General features: G+C 36.7%; 1 protein-coding gene across 1 annotated transcript in view; it reads left to right on the forward strand.

The window, feature by feature from the left end:
* Positions 1–3,440: 3,440 nt before the first annotated feature.
* The window catches only part of LOC129228345 (insulin-like peptide receptor), a 158,036-nt gene continuing 141,155 nt past the window's right edge, over positions 3,441–20,321 (forward strand). Inside the window, exon 1 of the mRNA XM_054863027.1 lies at positions 3,441–3,531. Within this exon, the coding sequence (XP_054719002.1) occupies positions 3,441–3,531 (91 nt within the window). The remainder of the gene's footprint in view (positions 3,532–20,321) is intronic.

Raw genomic sequence — 20,321 nt, forward strand, 5'->3', positions numbered from 1 at the left:
ATCCGCGGGTCTTTTCACTATTTTCTTTAATGGTTATTCGAAGGCTTTGAAACGTATGATTGTGTTATTGTTCGTTTTTAGCTTTTACATTCAATTTATATATTTATATTTTTTAAATTCAATGTTAGTAGATGGAATGTTGCGATGTTTTTAGCTTTCGTTTACATGTCCGTGTGAGTGTTATTCATATTTTTTAACTGTAGTATACAGTAGTATCGTTTTTTACCTATTATTCGAAGTATCCGTACCACCCTATTCCGCGGATAATCGGGAGTTAATTGTATGTTACAAATCGAAATAATACTGTTACACGTTCGATGCCAACTTCAAACTTTCTTTAGATGACGACACAGTTCTTGAGGAAACACGGGAGATATATTTACAGCTATGTACAGGTAATGTAGTTACAACTGCTAAATTAATCATCAGCAATTGAGCAGATAATAATTAAACACCGTAAACTCAACGGTCACACACGTATTTACTTCAAAATACGCAAAAACACAGCGAAAGGCAAATACACACACAGCCAAATAGATGCTCTCAGCGCAACGGCTCAGACCAGTCTGACTTTTTATCACGCGCGGAGGCTATTTATAAATCCTAGAGAAGTTTCGACGAAATTCGAAATGCTCCTCGAATTTTCTTTTTATTCCATTCACAAATGTTATCCAGGGACCATATACTTCAGTCGAATGTTAGGGGGTTGTATGTACATTACAAGAAACTATTTACAGGTTACGTTAATAAGATAATTTTAGATGAAAAATAATGGAATAAACGCCAAATTTAGCTAGATTACAACAAATTAATCAACAATAATTACTATTTACAGAATTTGTCACATTACCCCCCTTCCTAAGGACTGCACGTCCCGGGCAGTACAATCCCAGAAAGGATGCCAAACTTATATCACTAGTTTACAAATACGCACATTAAAAAAAAATAACTAATCAGACACAGAAAACACAATCATAACAAAAAAATATGACTAAACATTAAAAGCAAAAATTATCTACAACTTTTATTTTATCAACCATGATTGTTTACGTAATACTCATGAACTATGGCCAGAGTATGGGGCTAGCCGATCATAATGTACCACCCTAGGTTTTGCGTTAGGTAATTTTTGGACCCTCACTACGACGTCATTCAGTTGGTTAAGGACTTTATACTGCAATTTGGAGGAAAGACCTTTCCGTCGGATTGGATTCCATAACCAAACCTTGTCACCTTCGTGGAATTCATGTCCAGCTATCGTATCGGATCTTCATCTTCTCCGCCGCGATGTTGATTCGCTCTCGCGCGAAGTTATGAACGTCTGCCAACCGGGCCTCTGGAGTTACTGGATGTGCTTCTCAGGCGATGAAGGCGCATCCGGAGTGCGACCGACGACGAGATCACAAGGTAGCCGAAGCTCTCGTCCGAAGAGCATCTGAGATGGGGCATATCCGGAAGTCTCGTGGACAGCACTGCGGTAGGCCAGCAGGAACAAAGGTAGTTTCTTGTCCCAATCCTGTTGATTTCTGGAGACCATAAGCGTGAGATTATTCAGGATTGTGCGGTTAAATCTCTCCACCATGCTGTCTGATTGTGGGTGTAGTGGTGTTGTCCTAGTTTTCTCAATTCCGAGAATTTCACATAGTATGTATTAAACACAGCAGAGATAAAATTCCTCCCTTGATCGCTTATTGAAATTTTCATTATCATGTTATAGCGTCAAATATTCATGTCAATAAGAATTAACGAAACTGAGTACATGCTAGAACTTCATAGTTTTTGGTTGCTTGTCAGTTGAGTGTTCCGGTGATTGGGCTTAGGCTTCGTATTTCTTTGGTATCAGCTTTGAATCTGCAGTTCAAATCATCGGTGGATTTTCAAGAAACAAAAAACCGTGAGGGTCCTTGTCACATGATTGCTGCAAAAGATCCATTGAGCGCCTGCTTGGCACAGACATACTAAGGCGATAAGAACGAGATTTTTTTTTTTTTTTTCGAAACGTATTGGTTTTCAAGAACGCATACCTAAAAAACCACTGGAAATGTGACATATACCTGTATGTATGAAAACAATTTCACATTAAATTAACTTTCACTTTTATTCAGAACACATTTTTCCTGCCGTTTCCGAGATATAATCGATAACCACGAAATTTGGCGGCCTCTTCCCACCTTTTACTCCCCCCTCCTAGGGTTGGGGACTTTTATTGTGTTTACTCATTAGTTACTTCTAACAAATTTCTTACTGAGGACGTGCTGGCTTTCTGCACTTCCTCAGTGTTCGCTTTCGTTAAACAATGCCATGGGTATGGAGCTAATTCATACTGCATACACGTAGTCCTGCAAATCTCCGTCCAATTTCTTGGCAAGGGGCCATCCATAAATGATGTTACATTTTTTTCCCCCAACATTTTTGATTTCTTCCCTATTTGTCACACACTACTTTTCATAAACTATTTTTTTTTTAAAACATATTCGTATTAAATAAATGCTTGATGTCACACTTCTTACTCTTCCTTTCCCCCTTGTAACAATTTCACGACCCCCCGCCCACTTTATATATCATTTGTGTTGGAGGAATCCACAAATACTAATTCATTGCTCATCAGAATTGTCGGGTTCATTGAGGAAAGAGGAAGGGCGCGATCCTTTCGAGTCAGTTTGAAATTTGTGAATGGCAAGTGTTCCATTTTTTGCCATGAAAGTGCGTGTTTGAAATTCCATAACTTCTGAATGGTAGAATAAAATATAACAAAATAGCATATTAAATTGAAGGAAATTTAAAGCTCTACAATTTTGTCATTGAAAATTTTCATGAATACTGATCCTGAGAGGCACTAGGAGCAAATATTTGAAAAAAAGAGTTAATTTTTCTGAAAATCATCGGTTTTTCATAACATATACCCGGAAAATTATTGGAAATTTGACAAATATGTGTAGAAACAGTTTCGTAGGAAGTTTATTTAGCTGGAATTTTTATTTTAAACGCATTTTTTCCACCGTTTCTGACATTTTCTGGAAAAACCCAAAATTTTCTTCCCTCCTCCCTCCCACTTTTAGCTCACCCCCTAGGGGCGGGGACTTTTAGTATGTTTACTTACTAACTACCCCTAACAATATTCTGAAGTCGAAAATTATCTCATATTCCGTGCACGCTACACCCCTGTTTTGAGCACTCATTGACTGGACTATATGCTTAGTTCAACCCTAAAATTAATTTGCTATCAGTTAATTTTTTTTTACTACTATTATTCTTTTCTTTTTTTTTTCAACATCAAATAAAAAGCACCAATCAACGACAGAGCAAGTACGATAGAAGCAAACTACTAAAAATTTGTAGTGTTTCGAAGATTTTTCAAGCGCCCCAAATTTTATGAATTATTGGATGTCAGCTTACATTTTTTCTAATTTGCTTTTTTGTTTTTTTAGGGCGGGGCGGTAATGGGGCGTCGCCCGTTGCCGCCTCTTCTGGCTGTGGTACTTCTGTGCTTCTGTTGGCCCATCATTGGCGAAACGAAACTGAATGAAATTGGTAAGTCCTTCTTTATAAAACATGAAGTGATTTTATTAAATATGTAATTTCTCACCATCTTCGATCAGCAAGAGAGCAACAAGGATGCCGTCTGTCGGGTTTTGCGCCTGCACATTGTGTGCAGAAATGAAACCCCGCCCCCCCCCCCAAAAAAAAAAGTCTGCAAGTTAAACCGAAGTTAGATTAATCGTAAAGTTTAATGAACGCTTAAAAAAAGATGCTAAACTTAAAAAATACAAGCACATGTTACCTGTGTGTTGTATTCTAGAAAATACGGTACGGGTCTCTCGCTTACTGGAATGAAAAACAATTTTACCTTCATAAATATTCGTTTTTTTTTTCCGCCCCCTACTGAGAAATAGTCGGCAGATCTTCGCAAGAATGCGACGTACGTCGCTGCGTCGCGCTGTTTCTAATACAGTAAAACCTGTAAAGTTGACTACCCTTGTTAGTACAGTAAAATTAGGCCAAAATATGGCGAAACCCAAACATCCAAAAAAAAAAAGTGAAACCTGTTGCAAATTACTTTTTACCCTTCCAGCAAGAAGGGGTAAAAAGTCCCAGCACTTTGCGCGTCGGGTTTTGGGGGGAAGGGGGGGACAAAATAATCCTCTATTTAAATAAAAATAATTTCTATTACTTAAAAAAAATTCTCAAACCTCGCAGAAACCACTCTATAATAGTAAAATAATAAACTCTCACAGAAAAAATTCTAATTAACAGGGGTGTACAGGCGGGGGGGGGGAATGGGGGGGGGTTCATGGAGCAGCTTTGCGTCATTGAAATTTTTAAGGCAGTTTTTTCAAGGGGTATTTCTTTCTTTTTTGAAGGCTTTTATTCTGGATGGATACTCCGTCACACTTAAGGGGTGCGCCATCGCTTTTTTTTTGGGGGGGGGGGACCCTAAATTTACATTCTAAAATCAACTATTGCAGTGAAGTTCACGAAAAAATTTCCCTGATTTAAACTTTTCCGAAGCACAAAATGCCACACAATGATATAGTAATGTCAGAATGATAATTCTAAAAGATCTAAGCGAGCTCAGTAACCAAATTATTTGTGACTGGAGTTATTAAACTGTTTAGAGCGCTGGAAAACAAAATTCCTTTGCAGCATAAAAAAAGTTCAAATTGACCAAAGTTTCCCTACTTCTTCTTGATTAACAAACTTCAACAATTCTACAATCTTTTACCATCACCGTAAGGGGGGACAAACCGAAATTGCCAATAGTGAGATGGGCAATGCTGCAATTCTGCATCCTCTAAGTCGGTGGGAGTTCTCATTTGCAAACGCCGAGCTACCTCTCTTTTACGCAGCTGGTTATGTGAATTATGCTAAATATGCGGACATATACTTTCAACACTATCTCAACCTTTTAAGTACATTATGCGATAAAAAAAATTTGATCACATCAAACATCAGCTATACAACGATCTAACTCAGTGACAAATTCAGGTGGTCTAGAACCTGTAGTGATTCAACGATAGAACAAGTCTTGATGAGAGCAATGAGCAATACAACTATAGAATGCTAAATATTTACACCCTTTTGTCTCCCAGTTTGGAAATCACAATCCGTTTCTAAAGCCCCCAGAAGTTTCTTCCCTCTTAAGTTGGTAGTGGTATTGCTCGTTGACGATAAGGTGAGTTGCCATAAGACCTTTAACGTTCGGGTAGTAACATCAAAGGATATTGAAAGGCAAACAATTTTGTGGCATTTCTTTGTAAAGGAGGTAAACAGTTATGTCTTAGCTTCTGTTAGGAGAGTAGTTTCTATTGGTAAAGATGTGTAAGCCCAAACCATCTTTTCCACCCAATGGTATGAACAGTAAAGATGGAATAACAAATTGTTAAGAACTTCTGGTACGAGTTATGCGCTGATCCTCCATCAGTATTCGATGAATCTGGTTTCAGAAGGAAAGAAATCTTGCATAGTTGAAGTGCTATTATCTGAAGCAAAAGGTTCCTCCACCATCAGAGAACAGCTGGTGTCATATATGAGGCAGTGAGAAGCAAAGGGATGTAAGTGGACACTTTCAAGTTTTGAATAAAACGCGTTTAAAGATAAGATCCTAGGTAGGCTTTCATTGATTTTCTTTTCTAAATTATGCTGTATAGAAGCAACTACCAGGTCTACTAGTACCATCTCTTGCCTCAAGATAGAGGAGAGGTTCACCAACCATTTGTACTGGTTATCTCCAAATTTTTAATTTTGCTACTTGCATCCCTTTGCTTCTCACTGCCTCATATGTAATAGATGGAAGATACCTGCTTGATCATATTTTTGGTAATGATCTGTAAGCTTCAAGGAAATATGCCAGCAATGCAGTGTATAGGTAATTTGTAAGTATGGGAAAGCTAGTGTCATTTTTGATGGGTGCAAAGAAAGCACCACAGAAATATAATCTGCGTCCTATTACAACTGTCAAGCCTTCTGCTCTAGAAGACTTTCAGCGTCTCAAATCTTGTGCTTGCTCTGAGGAGTTCATTGGATATAGTGAATGTTTGAAAAGTTTGAAAGTGGACTGAAGTGCTCAATTATATGCACAAACTGTGTTAGACATAGCTGCAACAATAACGAGTTTGCTGAGGATCTAGATTCCAAAAAACATCTTGATAACGAAAACTTTTTGTTAGAAGCTTAGGAGAAATCATTTGAAAGCAAAAAAAAAAAAAAACAGTTCAGCGTAATTTTTCTGGCCATTTAATCAAATGTGCACCATTAGAGGGGGTGGGGGAAGGATAATATTTTAGTATATAATTTCGTTTTGGGAGGTGGGCTATTGTTCTTATGGGGTGGACAGTCCTGATTTAATGCATTTTTGATTTGCATGAAATAATACTTCTATTTGAAATAAAAGGGAAAGGTGGGGGTGAGGATTTATTTTATTTGGCAGAGGGGGGGGGGTGCTGTAGCTTTAAGAGGAGGTGCATCATCGATCTTGGAAAATAGACACACTCGATTTCTAACTTTAACTTAGCATAAAATAATGTTTCCATATGAAATGTATAGAGAGGGGTTCGGGGGTACTGCTTCGTTTTACGGGGATAGGGGGGCTCTGTAGTATTGGTGGGTTACGTCATCTCTCTTGGGGGTCAAACACCTTTAATTTCATGCTTTTAAATTTAGTAAAACATAATATTCTCACTTGAAATTTACTCTAAAAATTCTGGAAAAATACCCAAAACAGCAATTTTTAGATGCCCCCCATTCCAAAACCCGACGCACAATGGGGTGGGACTTTTTACCTGTTCTTATTGGGAGGGTAATAAACAATTTGCACCAGGTTTAGCTTTTTTTTTTTGGATGTTTGGGTCCGACCCCTATTTTTACTGTACTATGTAAGTTGACCACTTGTCTAAGTTGACTGTTATTTTCAAGCACAGAATTAGATCTTATCGTATAATTCAACCTCTTAAAATTGACCACCTGCTTAAGGTGACCACTAAAGTAGTGCACCGCAAGTGGTCAACTTACACAGGTTTCACTGTACCATGGAAAGCAGTACGCAAAAGCGGGGCCTCTGCGGTTCAAAGTATCTTCGCTGTTTCGCCGGATCTAAAAACCCTTAAAGGATTAAAAAATATGGGTTAAGGCACAGGAATTCCAAAGTGGATGCCTCAAGGAGAAGCCTCCCGTGCCACGGTATCAACATGTAATGTAGGGGGATAGATTCGGGTGCCGTGAGAAAATTCCAATTCTTCAAAGAGTGCCGCGAATCGGAAAAGTTTGGGAACCCTGTGATCAGGGCCGGACAGACTTAACGGGGCCCTTACAGTCCTGTTCTAACTTTGTAAGAAACAGCTATTTTAAATTTAAAAGAAGAAAGGAACTATAGATTTCTCATGACAACTTTTCTTCAGTTGTAAGTGGGGCAGAAAACGAAAAGGAATAGAAGTAGTTATCCTCTTACCCCCCGTGTTAAACAGATTGACAATATGCAGAAGAAGTAAGATAAAAGCAAGCAATTGCAAAAGAATTTCCAAATACTGCATTCGAAATTATATGAGTAGCAAGATATGTGAAACATGTGTGTCACAAAAATTTGAATAATGTTTCAGAAACATCTAAACCATAGCTTTTTCATTTTTGGTGCAGGATGTAGCAAGGTGTTGAATTTGACATATATTGGCAGTCCTTCTCCCTTCCCCTTCCCATTTGTGGTTCGTAGCCACACTTTTCCAAATTTGCAAGGTTTTCAAGTCCTAGAAAATGAAATTTATATTTTTAGATACTTTTTTTTTTTGGAACGAATCATGCTAAATTCCGGGAGTGGGGGAGGGGGTGACAAAGCGGGGGCCCTAAGCTATAGTTTGCTTAGCTTGTACGTAAATCCGAGCCTGCCTGTGATAAGGGTTTCTTTCCTAAGCGATAAGCGATACGTACTTACATTTAGGGCTGCGGAGTCGAAAGGAGGATGCCTATCTCCGAACCCTTCATCCCGAAATCAGTACTACTCCGAATCGGCAGTCTGCAAAACACCACCATACATTGCTTAAGAACAGACAATTTAGGAAAAAAGGAAAAAAAGCTGTATTTAAAGGAGGGTTTTTGGGGAACGAAACCCCTTTTGAAATATTTCAAAACCTTTCTAAAGAATACTTTTTGTTATAATATTTTTTGTTGAAAAATATATTATTACTATTTTATTTTAATTATTTATTTACTTTTCTATTTTATTTGAAAAATGAACTTATTATTATTGAAGAGTTAAAAAAATAAGTGCTTTATCCACAGTATATATTTTAATTGCGAACATCCAAACATATTCATTTAATTGGGAACATTAAATACAAAACAGTACAATGTTTCCCTTCAAATTTTGAATACCTGACGCCAACAGACACATTAAAATTCTTTAAATTTGAAAGTGTTAAACTCTCTAATTAACATATCTTATAACTGTCAAAATATATGAATTTAAGAAGTATTATTTCGAATGCTCGTATAAGAGTACACAAGAAGACATATAATAAACAATGGTGACTTTATGTAGTGCACACATCAGATTTCTTTCCCTCATTTAATAGATGCGACATTGTGTACGTTTGCTCATGTTAATGTCCTTAAAGCAACACTTCTCATTTAGACAACCTATTGCAACAACAATCAATAGAATATACAAATGAAATCAAATTTTATTGATCACTCAGATTTCGCGAAAGATGGTTTTATAAAACCCTCCTCGAAGCAAAAGTATGGTTACTAGGACCGCCGAGAGTCAAGGCGGGTCCCTTGTAGAGATGAGACGGGCTCAGCCCGGGCCCGACAGCCCGAGCCCGGGCCCAAGCGGGCTCGGGCTCTAGAACCGAAAATAGAGCAATGAAGCAATAAATAAATACCTTTGTGCCGAGGAATACAGGAAATATCCAACGTTGTTTAGCACAAATAAACAGATTTCAGAATACACGTGTTTCGAGGTTTCAAGGAACCCCTTTTTCAATTCAAAGGTGTGAGCTTCTAGATGTAAAGATGGCTTTTACTTAGATTTGGCTTTTACTAGGTGTCTTTACATCTAGACGCTCACACCTTTGAATTGAAAAAGGGGTTCCTTGAAACCTCGAAACACGTGTATTCTGAAATCTGTTTATTTGTGCTAAACAACGTTGGATATTTCCTGTTATTAACCGAAAATAGGTTTCGTGCTCGGGCGGGCTCGGACTCAAGCACAGATATTCAATCGCCAATCTCCATGCAAATTCAAAGCAAATAAACATTTTCCTACTGTGAGAAAATGAAAGGAACATTTAAATCAATTCAGTCAAATTCGAATGTACCCCCCCCCCCCCACCAAAAAAAAAAATAAATAATAAATTAACGCTTATTTATATCGATTTATTTATTTATTTATTTATTTATTTTTTTTGCGATTACTATTGCAATATGTCATACAGTAATGCATTTGAAGTGGAGCATTTTAAGAAAATTTAGAAACTTCTCTCTGTTAATGAAGAACACTTGACGTAACATTTTTCATTAACAGAGAGATCAGATCATGTCCCGATTCTCACCCGGGCCCTGCAGAGGATCGGGGTCCTAGTTTCCGAATAGGCTCACTGGGCCTTTCGTCGGCCTCGCTGGTTACGGCTAACGACCCTGCACTGAAGCATTGTTGGAAACACTTTTACAGGTGCAGTTTTCGCAATGTGAAATAATCGTGTTGCTGCGAATTAGGATAGATCTGACTGGAAGAGTTGAGCGAGAAATAATCATTCAGTAAAAATAGTTGAGCTTAAAATAATAATAAATAGTAATGATAATAATTGGAATGTTTATTAGAAATTTTGCAGAATCACAAACGATTAGTTTTATCTTGCTACAAAGATCAAATTTTTTCGGTAGAAAATGCGGGTAGTATTTTTCGATGTCTGCATCGTCACGAATTTAATGAATCGTCTATTTTATATTTAACTAAAGAAATCATTTTGCTAGACCTGTTAATTTTTTTTTTTTTTTTTTTTTTTTATGTTAATTAGAAAGTTGGCCAAATCACAAATGATTATTTCTCTTTTATTTATTTTCAGTTTTTGCTTATTTAGCGTTCGATGTCTGAATACGTGAATTTGTCGAAGATTAACACGGATTGACTACTTTGAATAAATTTGATTACAGTAAGTGTTTCATAAGTCAGTGCTCAAAAATAAAACTAAAAAGAGTAAAAATAAATACCACGAAGCGCTATAAATACGAAAATGTTTTATGACATGGAAATCATTCTTGCCGCCGACAGATTTTACGACCCATAAACTCTTTTAGAGTTCTCTACAAGAAATGTGATAATGGATTGAGTTTTTTGACCCTAATTTTGTTTCCCCTTTTTGATAGCTCTTTTGTTTTGAAAACTGCGTATTAAATGGGCTGAAAGCGGCATTATATGTAATACAATTTATCCATTTGCTGTATATGAGAGTCTTGATTACGCAGAAGTTAGTCGCGGGAAAAGTTGGACAAACGTTGCCGATCTACACTGCTTTCGTTGAGAAAGTATGTTTTTTATTTACTGGATCATACAGGAATTTCAAGCGATAAACCCCCGACTATCCGAAAGGAAGCCGGATAGCCAGAAATCCAGATTGGCAGGAGATTTATAAATGTCATTGCTTATTTCTTTTCCCGCCATAGTTAGAGAAAAAACATGTTTACAGTTGGACATTTAAAGATAAATCTAACACATACAGTACATACAAAAGTAAATTTTATTCTACTATTTACTACTACGCGTCTTCTCGGATTTTGCATTACTGAAAGAACTAGGACCGTGTTCAGATTTTCAGAAAGGGAGGGATTTTAATCTGGCCTGTAGGGGGATGGTGATTCAACCCCTCATATCCTGGAGGGATAATAGGGAAGTTTTCGATTTTTCAATTTTATTTTTATATGATAGAGTAACATGTGTGAACATCATAGGTGAAAAAATTTTTGCGATACGATAAGTAGTTTTTTTTTAAATTAATTTTTAAAGTTCAAGCTCTTGTGACGTCAAATGGCATAGGAAGTGACGTCATGCCCTCTTCCGATAGGGGAGAAGCCGAAGGTCATGCATTCGACTTCGAAGACGAAACGTAAAAGGCTAATTCCTCGCATTTAACTCCTCGCGTTTCTGGAACATTAAACCTCTCATCCTCTCGGAAATATTCGAATATCCTCATTGATGTTACATGAGGAAGATTACTTAGATTGTGCTTTAACGAATCCGGTCTCCATAGTGTGTTCAAAAGGATTATTGAATTTCTAAAAAATAAAAATATCAGCGCGCTCAAAATGTTCCTAGCGAAAACAAGGGATCTTCGGCGGAAGGCTGCCCATTCGCGCCCTGTGACGTAAGCTCGTGATGTTTCAGAAGCGCGCACTTTTGCGCGTGGATTTTTAAAAATTCATTAAAAATCAACCACGGTGTTTTAATATTCGGCGATGGTGAATTTTTTAGTTTTGAGGGTCAACAATATCCAATAGCCAAAATATGAACATTTAATAGGTTGCAACTTCCCTATTCTGAATGCAAAAGTGACCAAAGTATTCCTTCATTTTACAGGTTCACTTTAACCAGGTTTGTTTTTCTTTAAAATTAAATCTGTTTACTACGCAGTACATTGCATGTATTAAAAACTCACCACAAATAATTATTTTATAATGTAGAATGTACATCAGGTTTTATGTTCTAAAATAATGCTTAATAAACTAAACAAGAAAGAGTTTATTGCAAATGCAAATTACTTTACCAAATACAATCAGTACTGCATCTTCATAGCTGCAACAAATGCCAAATTCATTAAAACCTCCTCAAAATTAGTAATATTTATGCTTTACATTGGTAGATCATTCAGCGGTTCGTCCACCATAGTTTTTTCCAGAATATTATTTCTGTTGGTAAATCTCTAACAGTTGCACATTGCAGGAAAACTTCAGAGAGAAAGTTAAAAGAAAGAAAAACGTTGAACTCGAACTTTCACTAATTTAAGCCAAGGGAACGTTTTCTTGATTTTACTTATTTTTCCTCCTCAATGGAAAGGGTTTAACCCTTAAAACACTCCCCTTAGACACGGCCCTGGAAAGAACAAATTTCATGCCAAAAATTTTCATTAGGTAACTAGTTGTGTAACCACGTACAAATCGAATCTGAGTACGCGAATTTTTATCTCGAATATTTGCATTTGTACAAAGTTTCAATACAATGAACGAATTTTTATAACGCTTGAAAATATCATTTTTTATTACAACACAAAATGTTGTACAATGGGGTTACAGTGCAAGGTGTCCCCCAATGTTCTCTTTGCTATGAGCCACCAGATGTCAAAATCGGGCTTGAGACATGGGATCAATGCTAGTTCAGTGGCGGACTTGCAGGTTTGAGAGACCCTCGCAATGCATTTTGGCACGCCCCTTCGTGGATCACTAAACGGTGTAGAATATTTATCATGCACATTTTTTAATCTTCTTGGGAGCTGTATGATCGTGCGTGGGGGTCTCTCACAATTGCGACGTGGTAAAACTGCTACTGACTCTGGTGTAAAAAACTGGTGTCTAAACTACAGAATAACCTTTTCCCATGTATAATTCAGAAATATTTGACATTGTTTAGTGTTCTAACAATGAAATGCCTTCTGCTAACAGGCCAGTTTTGTCATTTACGACACTTTATTTAATTCACCTTCTCTTTGTTCTCTCCGAAAACTTTCTCATTATTCAGGAGACATAACCTGCATTTAGTACGTAATCCATTCGAGTGGCAGAAGTGACAGGTGAGTAGGTTATAATAACTTTGACTTGCGGCAGATGCTTTTCTTCCCGTGTTGAGCAGAACAATATAATGAGTGTTGCGCCCCACAGCAGAAAATGGGTGGCGGGGGGGGGGGGCTGGGGAGTTAGAGTAAACGGGTTTGCCTTGGATCGGATCTACAAGACATTATGATTTCGATCTTGCTCGCTGTATTTTGGTACAGATTACAAATGAAGTATTGTTCGAATTTTCAGCGCGTTTTTTCAGAATGGAGGAAGGGAGGGGAGGCAATGAACGAATACACAAAATATGTGCGCGCATGCTTATATCTATATCAGTCTTTACATTAAAAAAAATCTCCTTAAGTTACTTGTTTTGTATAAGTCATGTTTCCAACCTTTTAATGGTTTGTGTTAATCTGAACCAGAACTGAATTTAGCTCCGTACCCCCCTCCCCAGGCAGACCTGAAACCTGTCGCCCCATTCCCTTCAAAACTACATTTAATTTAATATTTTTTTCCAGAAATTGCTTTGTTATGTTTTGACTTATGAATAAAAATGAATATTATTTAATGAGAAGAAAAAACGCTTTATAAAATAAAAACTTACCAATGTTTTGTCTTCAAGGTTACTAACAAATATGCCAAAAATTTGCCGCACAAAGTAAAATTTGCTGTCATTAGATGCCCTAGGCAGCTGCCTACCATGACGCCAAATGAGAGGAACTAGGGGTACCACAGCAATGGGTCTCAGGCTTAAAAAGGGGCATTAAAAAATACTGGCAACACTTTTGTGCCTATTTCTAAGCTTGGGAAGATTGGGGGCCCGTTACATGATCTGGCAAGGGGTCTTCGGAATGAATGTAGGCACAGTACTGCCTGCCTACTCTGCTCGGCTCTGATCCGGAGATTGATTATTCCTGATAATTGATAGCGTGGTGCATGAATCCATGGTTCTAACAAGCTGAAGTGATGCCCTGGGTCCTGGTTAAATTTGGTGCCCCTCGCAAGAAAATAAACTCCTTTTTAAAGTTGTTGCTCCAAAATAAGAAAGAAAAAGAGAAGACTAGGTCCACGGCTGGCAAGCCCTGCATGAATCGTATTATTTATCGAGTTTTGTTATACATCATTCTAGCCATTGAAAAGAAATAAAATGTGGAGATAATGAAGCCTTTTATTCTTGAAGCAAAGATCCTACGTCACGTGATTGCGTTTGAAGTAAAGTATTGGAAGAAGTCGAGTTTCTTTCTTACCCAAAACGTGACGCCAATTCGTCGTGACTTGAGATCTAGTACCTAGCTTTTCCTAAGCCAAAAAGTGGACTCTGCTAATTCCTGCTCTAAGATTCCAGCCAGGGCCGACGAGAGCCATGTCAACAAAGTCTGAAATTATGATCCCGACCTTGGGGGGGGGGGAGGACTCATAATCGTTTTCTCTCGGCTGCCCTGACTCTCGTAACTGAGAGCGTTTTGCAATGAAATGAGAACTCTCCTCACCTCAGAAGAACTTGCAGCAAATGGTTCTCTCTCTGCTAATGACTTTTCTTCGCTCTCTCTGTTTTTCAACTTTCTTCACATCCGCTTCTTCGACCTCAAAAGAAAATGTTTTCCCGCCTTTTTTCTTACTCTCTCCCTATTCTAGGAGGAAAAAAATGCGGAACAAAAGAACAACGAAAGCGACTTGGGGAAAAAAATCGTCTGCAGTTACGTCTGGCGCGCAGTGTTCCTCCTCATCTATTGTGACCTTCCAAAAGTATGTGAATGAACCACGTTCACAGTGACGTCGTAGAACGTATTAGTCATGAATACGTTTGTCTGCTTTCTATGCCAACGAACCCAGTTTTCTCACTATTTTTCTGACTCTTGAATATTGACGGATACATCATTTATTTTTCTTCACTTTTAAGTCGCTGCTTTCAACCGCTAAAAACGTTTTCTTTGGTCCTCTGAAGTGGTTCTCACGTTGATGAAATTTTGAATAGCTCAGTGATCCTGCCGTATTCACATGGCTACGTTTCGAGTTTGCAACTTACTGGAGCTGTTCTGAATAAGTACTTTGCGTAAACTATACTCACTGCCGTACCAGGAGCTGGTAAACTGCAGTATCTGCAGAAATGAGGTTTCGAGACATTTGAAGAAATGTGTGTTGGATTCAGTACTTACAATAGGTAAATGTTGGAATTAGTTTTTTTTTTTTTTTTTTTTTTGGCGTTTTTTTCTCAGTAGAAAACAAATAAGCAAGCTTGTACAACAAAGCTAACGTACAAAGATGACAAAAATGAAAAAAGAAAAAGAAAAATTTGCAGTTACTGCCCTTTACCTGCCTACGGCAGTAAGGGGCGTCCTCCTCAGAGACTGGTTATGGTGTTGAGATTTTTAGGGAATTGTTTTAATGATGTTTTTTTATTCGGAGGGGAGGGGGAGGTCTGTGTCATGTTTGAGGGGTTGGCCATTCATGGAGACTGTGATATAGCTTTACTACATTACTTCCATCGTCCAGTATCCATAGACCTGTCACTTGAAGCAGACATGCATTTACCCTGACTTCTGCAAAAATTTTAAAAAGTATTGAAAAATTCATAAAAAAGAATATACTACATACATGTGTGTTGTGTGTGTGCATGCCGTATGAAATAGATGGTTTTTAAGTGTTCAAACGCTTCGCGTAATTACATCATTAAGGTTCTCTTTGTGCTTTAAGGGGACTTATTTCCCCCATTTCATGCATCGCAATTGCAGGATTCCATTAACATACTAGTCAGGGCCGGGTTACTGCGAATAGGCCAATTAGGCAGTGCCCTCGGGCTTTCACTTTTTAGGGGCTTGCTAATGACTAAAATTGTTCTAACCTACAACTAAAATTGTAAGATTTGACTACATTTGGTTCCAGGAACAGTGTTAGACGTAAGGGCCTCTCGGTATCTTAATCGAGCCCTGATACAAACGAAACCAGATTTCACCTCTGGTAGGGTCACGATACTTCTATCCTTAAGGCTGCTCTTCAGTGGGAAAGAAAAACGATCTCGCTTGAAAATGGGCTTTTTCTTTAAACGAAAGCAATGTTCATCAGTGAAGTGATTGACACTTCAACAACCAATAGAACGAGCGGTGGCCGATGAAAGTGTGGATCATGTGACCTGTCACATTTTGCAAGGGGACAGACCGGACGCTCCCCTGCTGTGCAGAGTAGTCGAAGGAGGTAATAGCTGACGGCGAAATGAAACCGCAGCTTTTTACAGACCCTTCCAAGGAAATTCTAGTTCTTTCCCTCTTGAGTCTTGACTACATAGGTAAAAGAAAAATAACTCAGTGTAAAAGGCGCGGCATTTTGCAATCCCGCTTGTGATATTAATTTATTTGCATTCGCACTAAAATTAATTTTTGAAACGAAGATTTTTTTCCCCATTAATACGGTTCCTGATCTCATCTAGGAAAAATTAACGAATGAATGAATATTTGCAATAAATAAATTTATAAATTCGTTTTATTTTTAGAAAAATGTTCGTTATTGAAAATTGATAATATCAAAAAAGGAAGGAAAAAAAAGATAGCCTGCATGACCACACTGAATTTTAACGAAATGAACTCCAAATTCTAACCAAAAAATATTCTTTAAAAATGGATGATCCTACTTAATAAATTTGAAAAATCGAGTGCCGAATAAAAGTGGGGACTAACTAGTTATCGATTGGCGAAATTCTTTCACTTCCTCTGCCTGTTTGCCACTCTCCCCAACCCCATCCGAGTTAGCAGAAAACATTCTTAAAAATGAAACTAGATCCTCTTTGCATAGTTAATACTTGATTGTACAATAAACATTAATGCCACTAATTAGTTACATTAACCTTTATTTGAACTGATAATATTTATATTTTAGTGCTAAATTAAATACTACTTTGTTGGTTAGTTACCTATTTTACAAATGTAGTGGCGACTAGAAAAAAATGTGGCTACTATAAATACCTTTTCTCACCACTGGTGACCAGAAAATTCCCCTAATCTTTATCTTTGAATCCTTTTCTTTTTGAAAAAATATTTATTTATTTATCTAAGTACTATATGCAGATGAGAAGGCTACGATAGCATTTCTCAAGGGGTTGTTATGGTGAAAGTTCTTTCAAATTGAGCATAACAACGGCAAAGTCGCGGACGGCTACGGATAAGGATTTCCTGAATTTGAAAAATTAAAGATTTTTCTCTGATCTTTGTATGCAAGGGTGCTCACCCTGCTCCAAGATCAAAGGCAAAAATCACTCCTTCCCCCACTCTCAATGTTTGTAAACTATCTTGCGTTGAAATTTTGCAATAAAACTAAACCTAGCACTTTTAGAGTCTCAGATTCCCAGTTACTAAATTCGGCAAAATACATGAGGTATTACATGCACTATATGACCAAAAGTATTGGGACACTTTCAAAAATTCACAATTTTACGGATTTCTCAAAAAATAAAAGACCTATTGCTCTCTGCTCTGTAATTTTTTTCTCATGAAAAGTATACTCCAGACGTCAAATCCAATAACAATTAAGTCTGCTATTCATTTAGGGGACCAGCAACAAATAATCTGTTCTTATCATGAATCACTCTATAACGATGGCAGGAAAGTGTTGCCAGTTTGCTAACAATTCCTTACCATTCGTCGCCTATCCTAGAATTATAGAAATTCGGCTCATTAGATTGCTGATAACTTTTTAAAATTTAAAGAAATTGCGGTGGAATTATTTTCATGGATTGTAGGATGTATCTGAGCTTTAAATTATGAACGTTATAAATTGCTATCTTTCGTGTCTGCGCAGTGAAAAATTAATAGCTTTAACTGTTCATATTTCAACAAATTTTCAATATTTTAACTTCAAATTTTATTATTATGTTTCTCTAAAATGCTGTCAAATATTTTAAAAGTTTAGTAACGTTTGACGAAATACTCTGCGTAATATAAGGCGAAAACCTTCAAAAAAATTTTGCATTTTTGAAAGAAATGCTTATATTTCCATGGGTATAAGAGATACTTTCACAAAAATATAAAAATAAGTTTTTGATAGATTTTTAACTGATTTCTGAAAATTATAGCTTATTCCCAGCAATTTGCAATGAAAAATTATCAAAAAACTTTTTTACTCAATTTGTTGTCGGTCCCCTAAATGAATAGCAGACTTAATTTTTATTGGAAAATGACAACTAGAGTATACATTTTATGCGAAACAAATTATAGAGCAATTGGACTATTATTTCTCGAGAAATCCCTAAACATGTGAATTTTTGAAAGTGTCCCAATGCTTTTGGTCATATAGTGTATATAGTGCTTCTACTTCAACACATTGAGTTTTTATTAAAATTTTCTAATAAGTCTTGTGAGTGTCTGATCCTCGTTAGTTGTCATAATAAATATTAAGGGTTGTACTTTTTCTCAGGAGGCACGAAAATATTACCTACATGTATATCTGCCTGAAAAAAAAAAAAAAAAAATCTCGAAATACTTAGATGAAAAAAAATCTCAACGCCTCGCTCTGCCAGATTTTAAAGTTTTTATCGCTCTGCCTCGTTTTCATGCATCTTGCATTTAATGAATCAATAATAAAAAATAAAAAAAGGGCAAGAAACAGATTTGCAGGAAATACATAAAGTTGAAACAAAAATGAAAATGAACAGCTTACATTTAGGAAAGCAATTATAGGTACAAGTAAGGGTTCACAATTAAAAAAAAAACAAACAAGACAAACTTTTTCTTTTAAGTTCTGTGTTACGCACTTCTGTGCCGAAAAATTATCGTATCCTGTCTTCAGTCACAGAATAAAATGAATGTTCGAATCCAATGATTATCAAGTAATTTTCATTCGTATAGAACAAAAATCTTTTTTGAGATCCCACATTTTCCATTCTATTGACTCCTAGTAATATGTAAATACAGCGAGAGAAAGGATTTAGCTTCTTGTTTATGAGAGGGAACCATTTCTATATTTAATTAACATGATCTTTATCGTAAGCATACTATTTACTCAGAAATACTCCCTATTTTCCCAAGCACTCTGTTTGAGGGCTATGCCTTTTAATTTTCTCGAAAATAAAAATTTTCAAAATGCACTTTTAGACGATCTCTGGTAGTATTTGGAAGTAAGTAAGAGGTTCTGTGATCTTCCACCAGCAAATTTTTGAACTTGAAACGCCAAAAACACAATTTCAGGTTCTTCAATTCTGTTAGGAAACGGGGAGTTCGGAAGCTTTCCCCGAAATTTTTCGAAATAGTCTAAAAACGCAGTCTTAGTGTGATGTTGGGGGGGGGGGGGGAGGCAAAATTTTTAAAGTGTTATAAACATGATTGTAGGCCATCTTTAATAACGTTGGGGACATGCAGGTTTTTGAAACCCAAAAATGCAATTTTAGACGACTTTTTTTTATGGTCAAAGAAGGACTTTTCACAAACTCCCTTCCCGAAATTTTTTGAAATTAAAGCCATAAAAACGAAATTTAAGACGATCTTTAATGATGTTTTTTTTAAGGGAGGGGGGGGGGTGCTTATGTGACCTGAAAACCTTTATGCCTGTAATTAATTTTTTCTACATTGTATTAAAATGCTGATCTAGCTTCTGAGAATGAAAATAGAAAACAGTGAAAACTTGTAACCCCCATTCTATATTGTTCACATTTTAGTTAGCTTTGTCGGCAACATAAGGCTGAAAACGTCATTAAAACTAATACATACAATGCTTAGTAATTCTACCACGGTGCGTTTTTTACATTAACTGAATTATATTAAATTGCTAATATATTTTTCATGATTTTCTATGTGTTTAATGAGTATGTTGGTGTACGGAATGTTTTCCGCAATTGAATTTTCCACCTCCCAAACCTTCTAAAGAAATTTGACGAGTCTGGCTCTTAAAGACACAAATAATTTTCAAAAATGTTTGTTGAGCTGTGGAAAGCACTTTATGTGTGTACCATTTGTAGTAACATAAAACACATGTAAAACGATGCAAAATACCCAGTATCTGGAATACGATTTAATCTATATATAAAAATATTTTTCTACTGGAAGGGAAAAATGTCAACTTTTCGCATTCGACAGCATTGTAACAATGTTCATTATATTGTAAATAAACAATTTGACTCAGAAATATTCCTTTCAAATCTATTTCTTTTCAAACCACAAATTTGAAAAAAAGCAGATGTTGCGAATTTAACAGCTAATAGCACGCATCTACATGGATTCACTTTCAAAAGCACTTGATTCTTCACGAAAGCCTTAGGAAAAGAGGAAAGAAGAAAGGACGTCCAGCGGAGGTCATTGAGGGGAACTAATGAGAGGGTAATAAATCTTACACCCCATTAGCACTTACCCCTCAAAAAGGGGAGGTTTCTAATAAAGGGCGGGGCGAATGCAAAAAGTGAACGTATTTTGAAATTTTTTTCAATAGTTAGAACATGATATTTGTTTAAAAAATGGTCGCATTATTTCAAACAAGATCTCAAAAGAGAGCTGGAAATATTTTGCGTGTCAGGGCGTTCTTAAAATTTCGATAGCACGAGTTGCAGATGTTTTACAGAGCGAAATGTCCAACAGTACCTCGTTTTCGAA

Source organism: Uloborus diversus, chromosome 1 (genome assembly GCF_026930045.1).
Source record: "Uloborus diversus isolate 005 chromosome 1, Udiv.v.3.1, whole genome shotgun sequence".
Taxonomy (NCBI): domain Eukaryota; kingdom Metazoa; phylum Arthropoda; class Arachnida; order Araneae; family Uloboridae; genus Uloborus; species Uloborus diversus.